The 20,307-nt window shown below is 40.9% G+C and overlaps 2 protein-coding genes across 11 annotated transcripts in view; one reads left to right on the forward strand and one right to left on the reverse strand.

Annotated features, from left to right (window-relative positions):
* lrrc7 (leucine rich repeat containing 7) overlaps positions 1 to 8,820 on the reverse strand; it is a 54,191-nt gene extending 45,371 nt beyond the window's left edge. For 7 of the 10 annotated variants that reach the window (XM_084011762.1, XM_084011770.1, XM_084011769.1 and 4 more), the window contains exon 1: positions 8,335 to 8,819. In XM_084011762.1, the coding sequence (XP_083867888.1) occupies positions 8,335 to 8,359 (25 nt within the window). In that variant the 5' untranslated portion in view covers positions 8,360 to 8,819. Of the gene's footprint in view, positions 1 to 8,334 lie in introns of all 10 variants that reach the window. The other 3 variants (XM_084011764.1, XM_084011763.1, XM_084011766.1) reach the window with 2 other exon arrangements.
* LOC311014876 (G-protein-signaling modulator 2-like) overlaps positions 1 to 20,307 on the forward strand; it is a 305,151-nt gene that overhangs the window by 17,223 nt on the left and 267,621 nt on the right. The window lies entirely within an intron of this gene.

Raw genomic sequence — 20,307 nt, forward strand, 5'->3', positions numbered from 1 at the left:
ATAAAGCATGATTTCCCATTCTCTAAAATAAAAATAAACCCTATGATGCTTAAAATGCAAAAATAGAACATTTTCCCACAGACACTTTGACTTGTGCAAGGAAAGCACAGGTGGGACAAATAACTTTAATGATGGCTCTGCTCCATTAATGTTATTAGTCACACCTCAGCGCTTCCTGTTATGAAAAAGAAAAAGGACCTTTATTACTGCTTGCTTTTGGGCGAGGCATTTCTTCTTCTATCTTTCGGGTAAAAAAAAATGTTTTTTTGCTGTCAAAGCATTCATTACTGACTGTTACCAAAGAAAGACTTGAAAACAAATTTCCTTCCTCTGAAGAACCTAAAAGGCATTGGCATCGTGCCAACTCTCCATTTCGTCTTTGGATCCTGGTGGAAGCAACTCGGTTCGGATGAAGTAAACGACAATTGCAATTTTTAAAGAATCACAATAAAACAAACATAATTTACAGCCACAATAAGCTGTAGTCTGTTTATCAATGCCTGATAAATCTTATTCCTCGGTGCCATATTTTACATATAAGAAACACATAAATGAGCCAAACTGTTGCACTGGCTGACATGCAGCCGTGCTCCAAATCAGCAGCTGAAAATAGCACACAATGAGTAAAGTTTGCTGCAAACTCCAGCTTGTATTAGAAAGTTAGCTAGCCTTTTTTGAGCCTCTAATAAAAAATAATGACATTTTTTTATTATAGGTTAAACAGCCGAATATAAAGCTCAATGTATGTTTGGAAAGATTATCTTTGCGCTGCCTTCATTCATTCACACATCACTGCTATCTGTTCTCTCTGCTGCCGTCAGCTGTGCTTTTAGGTGAAATAGTCGCAGCCCTTCTCCACCTCATTCACCTGCATTTATCATATCCAGTCTCAGTGACGTTACAATGGAGTCTAATTATCAAAGACTATTCACATTGAAATCTCATTCTTTTGTGCACATGTCAATAAATTATATTTGTTCACTCATAATGAAGTCTCTTTTATATTTTGATGATAATTGCAGTCAAGTTTTGAAAAATGCCTAAACTGCTACTTTTTCCTCAATTAACTTATGTGAGAACTTTCTTGGTTTAGGACTTCTCGTGGAGTTTGTTGACAATAACGAAAGGATAGAAAAATGCCAGACTCCTCCTTTGAAGAAGAACCTTAGCATATAAACCATGTGGGGAGACGGTTAATTTCAGGAAAAAGACAGAGGAAAAAGCTGTCTTATTTATATGATAAAATGCCAAAGAGCAGCCAACCCTCCGCGTACACTGAGACAAGCCATCTCTCAGTCTCTTCCTGTCTGATAGCCAATGACAACTGAGCCGAGACAGACAGAGCAGGACAGGAGGCAGATGCTGTCGATTTAGAGAGATTACTCTCCTGCTCCCAACCCATTCTTCTTCCCTGCCTGTTAGTCGCTCGGTTTACTCTGCTCTTCTGCTTTTTTAAAAGTTCCTCTTGAGTCACAGCTAGCCCAGAATGATGCAGACAAACTGAGGATTCTACAAATTCAAATCACATGTGCACTGCAAACACGTGTGTCCCCGTGTTTCTGCTTTTATTCCATCTCATTGCTGTCATAAAAAGGCTATTCTTGTTCTAATAACATGGTACCTATAATTAGACTCAATAGGACCAAATTACCTCCTTGATAAAAGCTGTGAGTCTGAGACGGATGAGAGGATCTTAAAGACTCTAACAGAGGCCCGAGGGTCGCTCTCTGTTTCCCTCTCACTCACATTCAAACATTGTGACGTACTCAGAGTCATCTAACGAAGAGGCCTTTGTCTCATTAAGAGGAGGCTGAGTTGCCAACGGCAACACGTGGACCAACAAGCACAGGAAGAACTTCCAGGGATTACCAGATCAGTTCAGACTTTATTTTTTGTAGTACCAACTCATCATTTAAAGCATCCTGACAGCTAGGATGTTTACCATGGATTATGGCACTTTGACCAAGGAACAAAAATATGCCTCATTCTTTCATGTTTGGGTATCAACTTTAACGTCCTTTATAAATAAATAAAATATTGAATCGGCCATCTATTTAATGTATCTTTCAAAGGTTTTATCAGCCTGTGAGTTGGGCCCAAACACTGAATTTGGAGCTCCATTCATATCCATATGCACATACCTGTTTATACTTACAACAGAATAAATTATTCACATTACTCTCTGATTGTTGGAGGTCTGAAGATTTTAAATGAATTAAAAATGGGATGGGTTGGCAGAAAAACTGTGTCCTATGGGCCAGTTCCCACCAGCTTTAAACTGACAAAGCAGGAAATGTGGAGTTTAATAAAACTGCACACACACACACACACACACACACACACACACACACACACACACACACACACACACACACACACACACACACACAGACCTCGCAGATTCAGCAGAAACACAGGGTCACACTAGGTCACACTGTGCAACACATTGGACAAGTGTGAAATACTCAACTATCCACACACAGACATGCACACACACAGAGCCTCCTGCACAGTGTCAAACACCTCGCTACAGTCCCGCCAGGTTGTTTAACAACAGCATAGTTCCCTATGGTTTCTGTCAAACTGTGAATATGTCCAATCTCATCATACAAAATATACTGACACCATATTATGTGCATCCCAACTGCGGCATCCTTTTATTTTCTAGGCTAAATGATACAGTGGTGATGCACATGTGGCCATGGCGCCCCGCCATCACGGTCGCCTGAACAGCTACATTTTCTTAGAAATGGACTCCCTGCTTGGCACACATAGCTACAACATCCTGGTTGATTTCCTCCTCGTCAGTGATAGGTCATCTTCTTTGGTGTACTTGTAGCTGTCACGATGAATAAGGAGTGACATTTTGTATGACGGACAAATACAAGAAGCTCTGTATCATGAGAAAGATGCCTGGGGAGCCACAGCTGTGGACACTGGATCTTGAAGTGACGCCTGAGGAATCACTTGACACTCCTGTAATGGCCATTTTGAACTTTAGGGTAAAACTGGCTCAAAACCACTCAAAATAATAGGGGAAAATAAGGACATTGACAGCCGGGTGGAACAACACATTCTCACTCACAACTCGTCAAATACCGATGTACCCCTCCAGCATTTTTGGACATGGCAGGGATCAGTTTTCACTCTTTACATGTATTTTCAAAATACACTTCTCCAAATAGTTAGATTTAGAAACCGTGAAAGTGAGGTTAACGTTAACTTGAAATGTCAACATTGACTTTTTATTTTGCACGGGACATGAACAGCGGCCTCCTGTGATTGTTAGACCCATTCACCTCCCCGCCCTCCTCGGGATGGGTTAAAAAAAAAAAACTACTAAATGAGACACCGACCACTGTCTTTGCGAAAGAACAAGACGTACGTTCTCTTTCATATAAATCATACTCTCGCCATTTTTCTGAATGTTATTGATTATTTATTAATAGCCGATTCTGCTCCCTACTGAGGGCCAACATCCTGCATCCTCTGCGTCTAGCGCAACAAGATCTGTTCCTGTGAGAGACGAGTGAAACCAAACATGACAGAAGCTGCTCCATTGAAAGCACCGTCAGGCCTGGAGGCAAAGGTCTGGCGGACTTTTGGGATTTAAAAAGCGATGCCATATGCAAGGTGTGCAAACTAGATGTAAAATGTTGTGAAAATACCACAAATGTCGCAAACCATTTAACCAGACATCAGCCGCGAAACGCTTTCGCCAAAGGCCTCCAATCAAACGGCACTGGAAAAGGCATCTGCAGTCAAGAAATAAGTGAGGCTGCAGTGACGTTCATATGTGAGGATGTGTACGCCTGCAGCTGTGTTGGAAATGATGGCTTCTGACGACTTGGTAATATACCTGAACCATGCTACATGCTACGTGTTACTTACTCGCAAACATACGAGTGAAGTGGTAGCTAACTGTTACACTGGCTGCCTGGTGATGTGATTTCAAATCTAAAGTCGTTTATAATACACTGGAGATATTGGACTTATTGTCTACCTAGTGAAGGTTGCTCTCTCTCTCTCTCTCTCTCTCTCTCTCTCTCTCTCTCTCTCTCTCAGCTGACATGGTTTTGTCCTTTCATTGCTGAAACGAAACATCGCAATCAACTCCCAAGACTGGACTGTAGAGTTGCACGATTGACTTCTCTAGTGTGTGGGTCATATTCAATAAAAAGTGCATTAATGCAACTGCTTTGTGATCAACTCTTAACCTACATTATTACTACATCAGGTTAGACGCTTCCATATTTGACAATTCACAGCATTACTTCTGTGAAAATCTCTCTCATGATTCTCAAGGAATCAACGTAGAATTGAATCCATTCAGGAGATTGGAAGCTAACCAGCCCTGAACTTCCCTGCTCTTTATAGTACACAGTTGCTCTAACTGTTAGATAATGACATAGATTTAGTTGAAAGCCCGGTGCGTCCGTATCAGACACTGACTAATCATCGGTATTTGACGAGGTGGGAGTGAGGTTTGGTGGAACGGTGGTCATCCTGCAATAAAACAAGTCATTCTGTAATTTATTTCATATTTACTTATGTAAATGCTCATTTTTTGTCAGATCTCTATTTCATCCATTAGCAATTGCGCCTTCTGACATATGCATACAAATCAGAACTACAACTGATCCATGCCAGCAAAATCTGACTATTTCTACTTAAAGGAATACATGATGTATTATAGAATGTCCACCGAAAATAGCACTTGGATTGATCCTAATACTTCACACCCAGATTAAATTTCCTGTTAGACTGTTAAAGGCTGTTGAGAATGTCTTATTCGAGCCAAAGAATTATGTCACCCTGGAGAGAACAATGTGCATGATGCAACCATGGCAACACTGTCACTGACACTGGAGACGGGGCAGAACGATGCGCTCACATGAATCTGTACTCGCAGAGAAGGGAGAAAAAAAAAATCACATTAAACTGGCTAAATGAACAAAACGGATGAGATAAATTGATCCTGTGAGAGAGCGGTTTGGAACGGTTTCATGCAGCCTGTGTGAACCTACAGTACAGTGCGTGCCGTGACCAAGAGGATAATGTTTCTGTCTGTTCCTCCTCCCTGCTCTGCTCTCTGCTACTGCAAGGATTCCCTAACATGCGTTTGATGGTTTTAAGAAAAATACAGCAACATTGCATGACATTGTAAGTGTGTAGTTTCTGCTTAAACACGGCGCATCGCTTCAAGTCGCACTGCATTATCCAAAATGTGACAAAAATGCATTGCTTTAAAAAGGTGGCTGTACAATGTTTGCAAGCTTTGGTCGGTTTGAAGAAAAGACTTGTGTCAAATGTCAAAACTTGAAAGAAAGCTGCAACTAAAGATAGTTTCACTACCGTTTAATCTGTGCTTTATTTTCTTTGTTAATTGTTGAGTCAGAAAGTAATAAAGATATGCCTTGTAATATCTTTTTTGTCCAGCCACAGGCCATAAACTCAAATATAGTCCGTTAATGATGTTATAAAACAGGGAGTGGGGGGATAAAAAGCTGGACTGACATAATTTTTTTAACATTTGCTTCAGAAACGGCTTACATGATTGATCCATTATGTCTCATCTCTATGAACAAAACCTTTTGTGTTAATCTGCTAATTGCAGCATATTCTTCTTCACCGTCCAACAATAACCTGTGTGTACCTAACAATCATCGCTTTGTGAAAATATCATATATACATTGCTTCCGTGTTGAGCCATAACCCTTTTTGAAGCTCCAAAAAGCAATTTTTGGTTATATTTTGGCAAAAGATATGACTCCATAAACTGGCTAAATTAAAGATTCAATTAATAATAGCTAGACTCTTCATCACCTTCTTCAGCATCATAAGTGTCATAATCACGACAACTGACAACACTCGTACATCACAATCATAACCGCCATAATCACCATCACCGCCGATCAACATCACAATTCATCCTCATTATCATAACACAAACACTGCAGATTAACTGCTAGTTCCGTCCCCCTTTCCTCACTGGGTCTCTTTCCTTTGGCCCATCTCCATGACGATGGGAGCCGGTTCCATGGATACAGTCACTAGGCAACCAGCAGCATCAGCAGCAGCAGCAGTGTCCTGTCAGAGCTACGGTGCAGCAGAGAGAGGCTTCCTCCTCTACCTGCATGCAAGTTTGCTCTCTGAAGAGGATATGTTAATGCATTTATCGTGTCTTGCATCTGAAGCCTACCCGAGGTGCTGACTGCAATTTAGACTGACATGTAAGGACTTCCACGAGTGAGTACATCTATAGTTAGACCAAAATGGGAACAGGATGAGTGTAAAAGAATATACATCAACATTAATACTTTCACCATCATAACTCACATATGAATACTGCTTCTCCTTCTTAATCTGACTGTTTTTATCGCTCATGAAAGAGAACAACCGATGGCATAAACCAGTCAATCTGTCAATTGACTGACTGATCGATGGAGTAGCTTCACGGCTACTAACAGCTTGCAGAACTGCTTCCTAAATACCACAGATACTTGGAGGACGTGCTGCAGGGGTTGAAGAAGTACATAATGGTACTCCATTACTATCGAAATTCCTTTATTCAAACTCTAACTTAAGTAAAAGTAGTGTGTAAAGTAAAAACAAATGTATATGCCAAATGCTTTTAAACGTAGGAATTTATCTTTTATATTTATATATAGGTGCATTTAATTGGAGTAGGTCCTGGAGAAACTACTGCAAAAATAAAAGTATAAAGACGATCCTGTAAAAGTAGACTCATAGAAACCTGATTTTCCATTGCAGCAGGAATATTTTTCATGTATTATTTAAACCAATGCAATTCAAATATGTTCATTTGGTGAGTGTCTGTATCATGACTTGAGAAAGAATAACATGACATCGCCTGCAGTGGAATTCTTGAAACAGTTGATTCATGTTGAAGGCAAGTTGAGATTTATTCCTACAACACATAAGAAACTGTAAAAGATTCAATATTAGACTAATATGATCCAAGGGCCATTTGAACCAAGTCAGACAAATGAAATGTAGTGGAATAGATCAAGTAGGACACAATGGAAATACTTAATTAAAGTACCTCAAAACTGTACAGTGCTCGAGTAAATGTACCTGGTTAATTTGCCACCGAAACACATTTCTACCAAGTATTTTAATAATTAAGGTAAATCAAAAGAAAAAAAAGTGAGTCTTTACAGACTACATACATGTTGAAACATGAGGTGGATGTACGGTGAATTACATGTTAAATATTCTGGACTGATGTGTGCTCGATGATGCCATAAACAGAGATCAAAACTAACTAACACATAACGGGGCTGTTGGCAAAATGATACAAAATAAGGCTATTAGCAGCGACTGCAAACCTCTGCTGAATAGAAAATGTATTAATAGACCTCATCTTATTGGATACGCAGACAGAGAGGCTTTGAAATGAGTTGCACTGAAGATTGTAATTAAATATTCCCTTTGATTAGAAGAAGCCCCTTTTTTACATGTTGCTTTCATTCCCTGGCTGAGAGTCAGAAAGGCACTCGCTCGCTATGTGTGCAGTTTAGTGATAAGACCGGACCAGGAAAAAAAAATACAGCACATAACTACAAAAATTATGATCCAGCCAATAAATACAGGTGTACAGCAGCAATAAAGAATTTAGCCGGATAGTTAACAAGCCGTTGTCATTACAAGCGTGACTGATACAGCTAAATAATGGGCCAGATATGGCTAATAAGCTATACCTCAGGCTGCTGGATTTAACAGGTGTGTGTGTGTGTGTGTGTGTGTGTGTGATTATGTTCTATATGACTACATGACGCTATCATAGCGGAAAAGCTGGGGGCTACATGTCAAGACTGCACCATATATCGTGCTCACACACAAACACATGTACACACATATGCAGGCACACATCCCCCCCCCCCCCCCCCCCCCCCACCTTCCTGCAGTCATGGCTGTTTCATTAGCTCATCACAGGACTTGAAAGGCCTGTGATGAGGGTCTGTGAAAGCATGAAGGGACCTGTTTTTTAGTAGGCTATAGAAATAGAAGTGTGAGGAAAAATCTAAATGATCATATAGCCTGGATTCCACGGTACTAGGTGTTGCAAATATAAAATTCTGTCATTATTTGTCGCATGACACCAGCCTGATTAAACATTTATGGCCATGAGAAAATCATGAGATGTGCAGGGCAGCAAATCAGGACTATTAAAAAGTGGCATTGTGTGCGAGGATGAACCACAGTGTCCTTCTATGTCGCTCTACTGATGAAACCATTCATTAAGGGCTCATTTAACACACAGTGGATGACGAACACTGCAGCAGGTATGTGTCAATCTGGTTGCCTTACGTTGTAGAGTAGAGTAGTTATCCATCTGTCAGGCTGCTGGTGGCAGATCCGGGTTTCTTCTTGTTTCTTTTTCTTTTTTTTTTATTAAATCACTCTGGTGGCCCCCGCAGCACCGGACGCGATCAGTCTACCGGGACGAACCGAGCCGGTGTGAAACCAGGACAGGTACCCGCGCTACTACCAGCCGCATCTTTAGCAGACCCGGGGCCGGGAGGAGGGGAGCACACCAACCCGGGTGGCGAGACTCATTTCAGGATCATTCGGTAACCGTTTAAATCCAAGTCGGTCACACGCCGTTGTCGGTCAGATCTCCTCGGTTTCGTTGCGAGATGCCTCGCTCCGCCTCCATGTGGGAGAAAAAAAAAAGAAAAAAAGAATCCAAGATGCGGGCACTCCGGTAAAGAGTAAGGTCAGAGTGCGGTTATGAAAATCACACCGGAGGTACCGATCCGTGAGAGGAGCGGTGCCCTTCTTCTTCTCCTCCTCCGTTACCGTACCCCGCTGCAGGGAAAACACATTCAGCACGAGCGTCTCCTCCCATCTACCCCCCGTGGAGAGAGAGAGAGAGAGAGAGAGAGAGAGAGAGAGAGAGAGAGAGAGAGAGAGAGATGGATGAAGATGGAACAAGGACGCCAGAGAGTATAAGTGCGATTTGCGCGTGCGCACGGTACGTGAGCGCCCGTGTGTTGTAAACCTAATTGTGTGTAAGTGCGTTAAAAAGATCCTCGAGAATGGAAGTCGTCTTCTTCCCTTTTCTTCTTTTATCTCGTTAGCGCGCACACGCGCACTTGACGCGAGCGTGTCCCTGAGACTGTTGCCATGCTGCCTCCATCTTTTCCTGCGAGATAAAAATGTCTCCACTGTCGACCAAAATAGCTCAATGTTGGAGAAAGAAGTTTTTCAAATGGGACGTTATTTCGTGTGTGTGTGTGTGTGTGTGTGTGTGTGTGTGTGTGTGTGTGTGTGTGTGTGTGTGTGTGTGTGTGTGTGTGTCGATCAAATGCAACAACTTTATTAATCACCTGAGGAGCAATAATAATCTGCTGAAAGCAATTTCCTTATCATCCAAGGTGATGTCAGTTTACTTCCATACATATGAGAATCTCTGAATGTTTAAGTTAACGAAAGACATACAGGCTTTGTATCAATCATCAATATAGTTGCTGATTGATTGATTGATCTATCTATCATTACAGCTCTATATAATAAAATCACTCCATATATTCATGTCAAGTCTTATTTTCCAACCTCCTGTGAAAGCAACACTTTCTCACTCAGGAAGTTGGCTTCAGAAAAAGATGGCTGACATTAACTTGGCTGACAAAGGAATCACATGACTGGCAACAACATTAAGGACTCACGTGACTGACATGACAAAATGTCAACATGTACTTTTAGTTTTGCACAGGACATGAACAGGGGTCTCCTGGATGAAAGTCCTGTGTTTGTTGGTCCCACCCGCCCAGTATGGACTAATTCACTCTGAGCGTCTAATCATGATGTGGTTGGGTTAGATGAACTGATCTCCACATGTTCAATCACCCCTTTTAGTGTCTAAATGTTACTCTGCAAAGACATGCTCAACCCTGCAGCTCTTCCAGTCTAACTAGCGATAGCAACGGTGAGCAGCTCACATGATCAGATGTGTGTTTGAGAGTCAGTTTGTAAAAACATCACAGACATTATTAGCAACTGTCTCCACTGCCAAAGGCTATGTATTTGGCCTCATGCCCGGGATAAATCTGCCCCGCCTCCTCCTCGTCCTCCTCTTGACCGACACTTAAGCTTCCAATATTAAATCTGGATCTGAAAGGTAAAGGTGTCATCTATCAAAAGTGATCTTAACAGTGTCATTAAAGCTGTAGCTCTCTAGTGCATTATTTGAATTCACAGGGCAGGACTCTTAACTTCTAAATTTACTTGTCATCACTTATATTGCACGCCAAATGACGATGTTGAGAAATCCGTCGTCAGTGGCCTACTGGGTCGATCGCTGTGTTGCGGCTGCCTGAGCCCAATCATCTCATCCACAGCCAGCATGAGGCCAATTAAATTCTATTTGTTGCCTTTAATATCCGTTTGCAAAGCAATGGATCCACTTCATAGACAGGTGGGAGTTCCTTCAGTCTTGGCAATTAAATGATTAGTTCAACTTCAAGAAAAAAACTGTGCAATACGGAACTGACAAACAAACAGAGGTTTGACCTGATGTGTTATTTGTCGTCTGCAGTCTTTCACTATATATTTTGAGATGATCAACAAAGATAAGTAATCCAGACAGGAACATAAATAGATGTTACAGATTATGTCCAGTGGCAACAACATTTTATATCTCTTGTTTTTTCCACACCTGCACACGGTGACTAGGGGTTCAGGTCAGGGAAAGAATGGTTACAACAAATAATCTATCATTAAGGAGCGCAAAAATGTATTGCTTTGGCATTACACAGCATAAACCCATACCACAGCATTTACTGTGTAGTCTAAGGTCATTTCTATACCTCCTAAAAGGGCCTATAAAATACACAAATCTAAAAATATATAGAAATCAGCACAAAACACAAATAATAATGCCATAAAATTACTAAAAAACTCAATGACAATCACCACGACATTCACGACCACTGTTCCTCGATTTCAAAACTTGAGTTTACAATGATTCTTGTCTTTATCCATCTTAAATTCTTACATTTTCATCCGGAGATGTGGAATTATCCGGTATGCACATATTTCCGAGAAATATTTAGCTGAGATTAGAGAAGTGGGTTTGTGGCTTGACTCCAGTACCATCAGGATACATCTGTTTGTGGAAGGTTGTTCTTAACTTCTAACCACTGCTTGAGCCTTGAGCATTGCATTTAACCCACAACTGCTTCAGTGCACATGGGCTTACAGATCACACTGTGGTTGCACTGGACTTCCACATGTAATGTGTCAAATATAAATGTGAAAGTGTGTAGCAAACAGTACAGCAAAAGAGCATTTATGTACTTAAATAAAGGTCAAAACTGAAAATAAAATACAATAATCACATAAAATAAAATCTAACATCCATTTCATGTGATCAGATCTAAGAGAATTCTGATTTCAACAACAGAAGGCTTAAAACAGGAATAGTAAAGGTGTTTATGAAACACAAAAATATAAAAATGTATGAGCTGGTCTGGATGAGAGAATAAAATATGGTTCCTATCATGGCTCAAAGTGACTTCAAACACGACTGCTCTGCTGCAGCTCGACTTCACTGCACTCAACTCTGCTCAAACAAATGACATAGTATCCTTATACCATCTGTGCCACTTGGCAGTGTCGGGATAAAGCTCCAGTTAAACCCAGATGGCAGCGCTGGGACTCTCCAAGATTGACTGAGTTTAACAACAGTCTGGGAGAAAACAGGAAGCCGGCCAGCCAGTCACTCCGTCAGTCAACAAGTCATCTCCTTCAGTCTCTCTCCCCCTCACTGTTTCCTTAAGAATCACCCATAAAAGAGTTATTATTTTTCTTTACGTTTTTACTTTCAAGGATGCAACTTCCTAAGACTGAATTAAAAGTTAAAGCCAACTCTTGTTTAACAGCTGGGACTGTGTTTGTTGCCTGGCAACAATTGAGAGGGACCATGGGGCTTTTTAGTCAAAGTGCATAGAAGAAGTTTGGTTTTGAAAAATCAAACATTTTGGTTTTCATACAATGAAGAAAATGGATGACAGTTCAAACACAAGGAATTGAAAACAATTGGTTGAGCGGAATGTAAGTAGTGTGCCTTAAAAGCTTGTGTCAAAATGGATAAATCGTGTCTTTCTTGGGAAGATGTGAGTCTAATCTTTTACTGACTGCTCAGTTTGTGCCTTGAACATTTGCTAATTCCTTGTTGGATTTCTACATGCAGCTGTGCCCTCTTGCACTTGCCCTCTGTTTGATTACAGTGATGTATTACATTACCATAGTTTCATAAAGGCAGTGAGCCACAAGAGGCCAGACAGTGATTGAAAATCAATATGAGGAGCTTCATATTGTGTCTGTTTATGACATTCTCAAATGTTATATCAAAAGCAACAATTCCTGTTAGAAATTACCTTTTAAGATTACAATTACTTTGTTGCATTTGTGATATTTTGTTGTCCAATATTAAATAATTACAGACTGTGGAAATTAGTGTGTATAATTAGTTGCACACAAGGAAAGTCATAAGATTTCTGGCAAACAAGGGCGACTTAAAACCAGAAGACAAGACATTTTCACTGCAACATTTCCCAGATTCTGCTTAAAATGTAAATACTGCAAGACTAATCCAACTCCAGAGAGACTTGTTGTCACGTAACTCAGGTAAGAAGTTATCAAATTGAATCGCCATGCCTGAAAAACAGCACATTTTACACTCTGAGTAACACTTTGGTGGGCCAAACTAATTTCCAGCCAGGTTTTGCCTACAGGTCCTATTTCAGGCAGCTCAGAGCCAGCCGATTTGGCCCACAGGTCCTATTTTGGGCAACTCTGGTTTAGAGAAGTGTGGCTCTGCTATAAAACAGAGGTCGCACAGCTGTACATTAAAAGAACAGGCCTATTTTTGATACCAAATAGCAGCTTCTGCTCAACACCTACCTATTGTGGAAGTGTTAGATGGAAAAACAACAATGAAGCTCATAATATCACATTGCCTTGCGTTTGCAGATATTGTAAAGTGTCTGCCAACTGAGTTCATTTGGCAAGTTCTCGTTACTCCAAAGAGCTGGTTGAGGGTTTAGACTTGATTTTAGGGTCATGTTTTGAATGAGGTTAAGTTAGGGTACGATCCAAGATACTGTATTATATTAAACCCCCCCGGGGGGGAAAGAAACATCGGGGTCAGGCAGTACAAGATAAGAGCAAGGCACAGCAGCAAATTAGAACAGAGGACCCATCAATGTAACATCAATTGCCAAGTCCTCAATACAACCACCTTCCAAATCAATCAACAATCATCGTCAGTGACAGTCGATAAAAACACATTAAAAAACAATCAAACTCCTTAACAAACAGGTGCATAGTTGGAGAACAGGGCAGGCGCCATGTTATCAGAGTAAGGGTTGGGCATGTTGTGACAGTTAAGGGTGAGGGGCACAAGAAGCTTGAGAAAGGAGTAACTTCAACACACACACACACACACACACACACACACACACACACACACACACGAGAATGGGATGGTGCCCTGCAGGTAGCAGGTTGTCAAGCAGCGAGCCGACAGGAGCCAACAAAACGAGTTATAGTCACTAAATCCTCAATAGTTGCTTCCTGTTTAGGATGCTAACTAAGCTAATGTTGCCGAGTAACAAATACAATTCTAGCCAGTAAGACAAGCGTTTAGCCAAAATCACTTGGCAACGAAAAAATTGCAAGGAGATGTTAATAAAGGAAAAACGTATCGGCCTAAGTATCAATCGTTATTTAATGTCACGTTATGACGTTTGGATTCAGAGACCTGGCAGCTTTAATCAAGGTCACCTCGGTCAAGTTCAACTCATTTTTAATAAAGCCTCTGTCCATAGGTCCATGTCTTTTAAAACACGAATATAATGATGACAGTCTTCCCACACCTTACAGGGTAAAGCAAAGTGTGTGGGAAAAGTCTGTTGTCATTATATTTGCAGGGTAATGTGTGTGGGACCAAAAAGAACATTACAATGTATCCATTAATCCATTATTTTGGCCCCAGCCGTTCGTTACAGTTGAACATTCTGTTGCTAGTAGCAACCGCCATAGCTAACAATAACTCATCAACAATGGATCACAAAGCATGATGCACAGCAAAACTAACAGTGTGACCACATAATTAGTGAGATGGATCCAGTCTATACAGAGCCATATTTTACCAAACCCACAAAGCAGAGCAAGTGGTGGTTAATAAATAGTACCTCTATAAAATGACATTGTTCACACAAATGCACACAAGAAACCGCAAGATGTTGCATATAGGTGAACAGTTCATTGATGTTTCTATAATTCATAGGTTTATGAATAAGTGATATGAGATCATAATGCAATTCATAGAGACAGTAACTCAACTCCCCCCATCCCTGTAGGGGAGAAAGCCACCAACATGTCAACAGCAGTAATAAACCTTTTGGATTAGCCAGTGTCATAAATTACTTTGAAAGATAATACCACGGGGGTTGAAAGTAACAAACATGTATAACAGCATTTAGGTTACAGGTTAAATGACTAATAACTGATTCAAGTTATTTTTGCGGTGTGCAAGGATAAAATAAACTGCAATGTAAAAATGAACATAACTTAAACTTAATACAGTGCAAAACGGATAACATAGTGTAATAAATACATAAACTGAAATTGTAAATGCGCTTGTTTGGGAGCCATTGGGCAACCGTGAAGACATCAGCAGCACCAATTTGCACGTTTTGCTTTAGAAGTGGATTTATTAACATCATAAGCCTTGTTCAGAAACACTCTCAGAAGTTGCCTTTTTGGAATATCAGACCGAAACAGTCTTAAATCTCCTTAAATGTAGCAATAAAGTTTGAAACAGTAATCTAACACTGTAGAGGAAAAGTTTATTTCATTCATTTAAAAAGATTTTTGAGTGCCTGTTCCTGTTAATCTGTTCCTCAGCAAGTCTGATGATCTACTGTAAGAATACAACAATAATCAGACGAGAAGATAAAAGACAAGGGCAGAGCAGAACAGTAGTCGGCCTTGTCCCACTGTCTTCTTCCTGCCGGTATGAACTATCCACGGTTGCCATGGAAACACAGTTTCATGAATCACTGTGTTTGTTATTTTCTTTTTTTTCTGGGGCCAAAAGCTGCAGTTTATGAAGCTGTCTTGTGCACTGCATCCATTACTGTCTGTATTGTAAGCCTTCAGATCCGTTAGGTACTAGGTGTGGGAAGAGACCAGGTTTGAGTCTGCTCCCACAGAGATGACTAATTGGCTGGCTCGTCGGTTGGCCGGCTGACCAGCAGCCTGAACGCCTGACTTACAATGGAGGGACATGCTGAGGAAAGACGGGAAACACATGGGATTACATAGCAGGTAGAAGCTGGTATTTGGAAGCAGCGGTAAGCTGCAACCATGACTGAGATACTGTAGGGCAGGATGCAGAACGCAGCTCCATCTTATGTAGGACTTCAATGGACTCAAAATCACTAACTTATGCAGGTTGACTGGACTGTTGTCAAGAAAGCCAATGATTATTGTCTTTGATATTGCAATCCCTTGTGTGTAGAGTGATGAGTTCAGTTGACCTTTTTGCGATCATCAGACATAAAAACCCCTACTGTGTCTTTCCAGACAGCACATAGCCGGGAAGATATTCCCTGGTTTGTTATCTACTCTCTGGAAAAGCCACATCTCCTTAATGTCCTCTCACTCTGCCTCTCTGAGTGTATCTGAGAGTACATTCAGCCTCCATACTGCATTATGCCTTATATGGCATTTTGTGAATGGGTGTTGCTAGGTAACTGGAGTCCAGTAAACCGTAGCAACTTGGTTCTTGTATTAAGGATGATTAAGGATTAAGACAACAGCTTTAAGCACGAGAGCTGCTGAACTTACTAGAGGAACTGCATGCATAGATAAGCTGTTGGCTTTTTTAAGTTAGTGCTTTTATTTTGGCAAAAAAAAGTAAACATTGTAGTTATTTTCTTAATGGCAAAGCATCTCAACAGGTGTAGCCCTGTTTTGTACCGCATCAGAGAACGTTTCAAGCATGAACACAAATAATGGTGCACACCACTTCTTGAAATTAACTTCCATCCTATAGCTCTTTGCAGCTCTTTGACAAGGGACTTTCCCCCCTTGATTGCATGGGTCACAACTATCAGGTCAGCAGCAGTATCCAGCTGTTTAAATAATGATTGGCTCAAATACCTCATCATCTCCATCCTCTTGTATGCGCTATAATTTTTCTTGCCATGCCATTCTCTCTCTCTCTCTCTCTCTCTCTCTCTCTCTCTCTCTCTCTCTCTCTCTCTCTCTCTCCCTCCCCCCCTCTCTCCTGTCCTCATGAGACCCCAGCAAATCAGTATGGGTAAAAGTTCAAGAGCTAACTCAAAGGCCTGTGATGGTAGATACAGTTTCTTCATCGAGCACCTACGGGTAAAGTTATGAACTCAAGAACAGAATGATAAAACGTTGTCGGGGTCTACAAAGTGTTAAGCCCCCCCTCTCCAGCGCGTCCAGCCTGAGCAATGCGAATAAACACAACTGATCCTGCGATCAAACTGCGTGAGTAATGCATTTTGGATTAAAATATTCTTCAATAAAGCATGCGCACATATGCAGTGTAAAAAAAACATACTTTTCAAGCATCACGTTAACACACATACGAACTACACAAGCCTGTGCGCACACACACACACACACACACACACACACACACACACACATCAATCTCCTGTGTGCATCTCCGTATCCTGTTGACTAAGTACCAGCATCATGTTATTACTGCACAACAGCCCTTTACAGTTGGGAAAAGCCAATGCAAGTCACACCTGGTTAGCTTTGAGATTCAGCCAGCTGTCCACAGTGCAAATATGCTCCCGATGAATTATGGGTAGTGACACAGTCAAAGGTCAATCATTTGTCCTGTCATTCTTCCCTCCATCCTCCAGTTTCTATCTCATATCTCCCTCTGCTCCTCATCTCTAGTTTCCATCATTCCTCCATTTCTTTGCCGTTTGCCCAATTTTCTGTCTTATCAGATTTTGTACTTCTTTTCATTTCTCTCTTTCAGTTGTCAGCATAAAAGTAAACAAAGGGCTGGGTGCGCAGTGATGTAAGCTCTCTAGTTGAAATCCATTTTTGGACAGTGTCTGTATTAGCACTGCTCTTTGGGTCCAAATTTGAGGATTCAGGTAGAACTTTAATCCGAAATAAAACTTAAAGAAAATAAATTCAGGGAACCGTGATTGATTTCCTCTGCCCTTTTTATCTGAATGTCTCCACCTCACCATTCATTATTCATACACGTGGTGTATGTTTAATGTCTACATCAAACATCCCTTTCAGCGGTAGGGGTGGATGGATAGATGCATTTCTGGAATTCTTTCTCTACATCGCACTTTATCTCACACTTACTGCCTCTCACTTCCATGCCTCCTCTCCCTCTCACTTGCGTCAGCACTTCTGCCTGCTGATGAATAAATATGAATGAGATTAAAACAGAGAGGCCACACACACACACACACACACACACACACACACACACACACACACACACACACACACACTCTCTCTCATCTCCAGCACATAGCCTGCACCACACGTAAACATTTTCCATCTCAGCGTATGTGCATGTCCACTGACTTCTTCTCTTTAGCTATTTAAGAATATCATAGATCGCAGAGGATTTTGCATTTATGAAAATTGGAACAACAGGATAAAGAATATAAAATATATATTATATAATGAGGCAGCCTTCCAGCAGGAGACATCCTGTATGTATGACTTGATTCCCTCTTTTAAACCAACCCACAGCATCTAAAACAAGTAAATAAACAACACAGTTAACAAGCACTTTTAACCTCAAGCAAGAATCACATCCTTCCCTGTTTACACCTCTTTTCTTTGGCTTCTGACACCATGTAGGGTGTTGGTTTTATGTGTATGCGTGCATATTTGTATCTTGTGCGGGCAGTGCATTTTATTTATTTTATTTTGTGTTATTACTTTTATCTTTCTATTGTGGACGTCATCTCTTTATTGTGTGTTATTTATTTATTGTGTTTTATCTTGTTGTGCAGCACTATGGAAAACCTTGTGTGTAAAATCCTGCTGTATAAATGAAGTGGATTAGATACATTGTAGGAGCATAAACACACACACACACACACACACACACACACACACACACACACACACACACACACACACACACACACACACACACACACACACACACACACACAGGTGGAAGTGTAGCTGTGTGTATCACTTTGTTTCTCAGACCCAGAAGGTATAATTGGCCCTTAACTCCAGGACACAGAGGGATAGATGAAGGATTAGAGATAAAAGCTGGAGGGATAGATAGAAGGAACAGATGAAAGCTCCAGGAGAAGCTCTAGGAAACCAGTCTATGTGAAGAAAATGAAGAAAAGAAAACACGGATGCAGAGAGAAACACACTTTGAGGCACAGATGGATGAAGTGTAGCTTTCAACCTTAAAGTTCCGGGTTCTACCTTTTTCTATCTTTCTTTCTTCCCCCTCTCACTCATTCTTTTCTTTCACTTCTCTTAAGGCCCTCTGTTGCTATGGCGACCATTCCTGCCATCGCTGAGGAGGAAAATATACCTGGGGAGATGAAGAGGAGACAGCAGAGGAGCAAACGGATAGATGAAGAAGGATAGAGAAGACGTGGATCCCAGATCAGATGCTCAATAACACAACTGTTGGCGATCACCCGATTTCAACGAAATAGTTGGACATTTTGGGAAGTATGCTTGCTTTCTTACTGAGATCGAAAAAAATCAAAACCATTCTAACATCTGTCCATGTAATATGAGGCTACAGCTAGCAGCAGGCTAACTTCATTTAGCACAAGCCCTGAAAACACTTTAACAATGACTATACTTTAATATGTACATATGCCAAGTTTTGGTTTTATGGGAGATCTTATGTCTTCACAGGGCTCAGTAATGTGACGACAAGACTGTTTCTCAATAATAAGACAAGCCTACTAAATAAACTGGTCCCCTAAACACTTTTTTTGGACTGTGCAGTGAATTGCGGCTGTAGGGATTCTACACAACCTGCAAGTCTATTTTTACACTTCAAAATCTATTTTATCCCTTCTTATGAAAGTAACTACAATAATTATGTGTTGGGTAACCACCCGGTCCTCACTGTATTCATCAAATACAAACGCTTTGTCACATCCCCCTGCCTCTGCAGCTGATGCAAAATGCTCCCTTTAGCGCTCGTATGAGACGCACCGGGCTTTCAAGCAACTAAAACGTAAGACCAACCAGGTCACGATGAAATTATGAGAGAAAATGCTGCAGGACTGCGATGAAATTGTATAAAAACTCACACCGGGTTTCACCCGGGAGACCAGTGTTTATGTTTGCTGTGAAACAATGTGTTGTTTGTGTTCACAACGTTACTTTTATGTTTCTCACCACTGGGGTGACCTACACTTGATAATGAGCCTGAATACATCCAATGAAGACACAGGCTGCTGCTGCTCTGCTGACATGCAGCTTGCATTAAACGGGAAGACGAGGTGTTATAGTTACATTTCTTTAAGGAAGGAACTGATTTGGTCGGCATGTCTGTGAATGTTACCTTCTGTAAGATAAACGTCTTCTAGACAATCGTCAACACAAATCCCTTCTCCTTACTCACTTAGATTTATGTGGAACGGCCTCCCAACACTACTGCAGGGGAACAAAACAGGTTAAGATCAAATTCAACCGAGCTGTAGTGGACAGAATTAAAATAACTTCACTGACAGTGCTCTTTTCCTCCCCCACGCCGGTTCAGTTGGGCTTTACCAATGGCCTTTAGTGTTGGAACAAGGTCAGCAGCAAAGGCTTCGCAAAAATGGGACACATCTCCTGGAAATACCTGCAGCAATAAATACTGCGTTCAAGAGCAGGCTCCAATAAGATGGCACCACTATCAGCTGCACTGGTTTAAAGGGAACAAGCTAATGTAACGTCAACCCGCAGACTGCTTGAATAGTTTGAATTATCTTATTATCGAACTGTTTTCTTTGTACCGAGGAATTCCTGGAAAGCAGTATTGAAATAGAGTGGATTATCCTCAAAAAAATAATGTTCACTGGATTAAAACATATCTCTCAGATTTGGATAAGTCCCATATTTCAATTTGGTTGTAAGACTCGACTTCATCACTGCAGCTCATAAAACCCTTCAAATTAATTTGAGAAAACTCCAAAATCACTGTGGGCCAAAAAAGCTTTTTTTAATTGTTTTACTTTCAACAGTTTACCTTTCCAAATGGCATGGGTTGAG

The sequence above is a fragment of the Eutrigla gurnardus genome (assembly GCF_963514095.1).
Source record: "Eutrigla gurnardus genome assembly, chromosome: 6".
Lineage (NCBI taxonomy): Eukaryota > Metazoa > Chordata > Actinopteri > Perciformes > Triglidae > Eutrigla > Eutrigla gurnardus.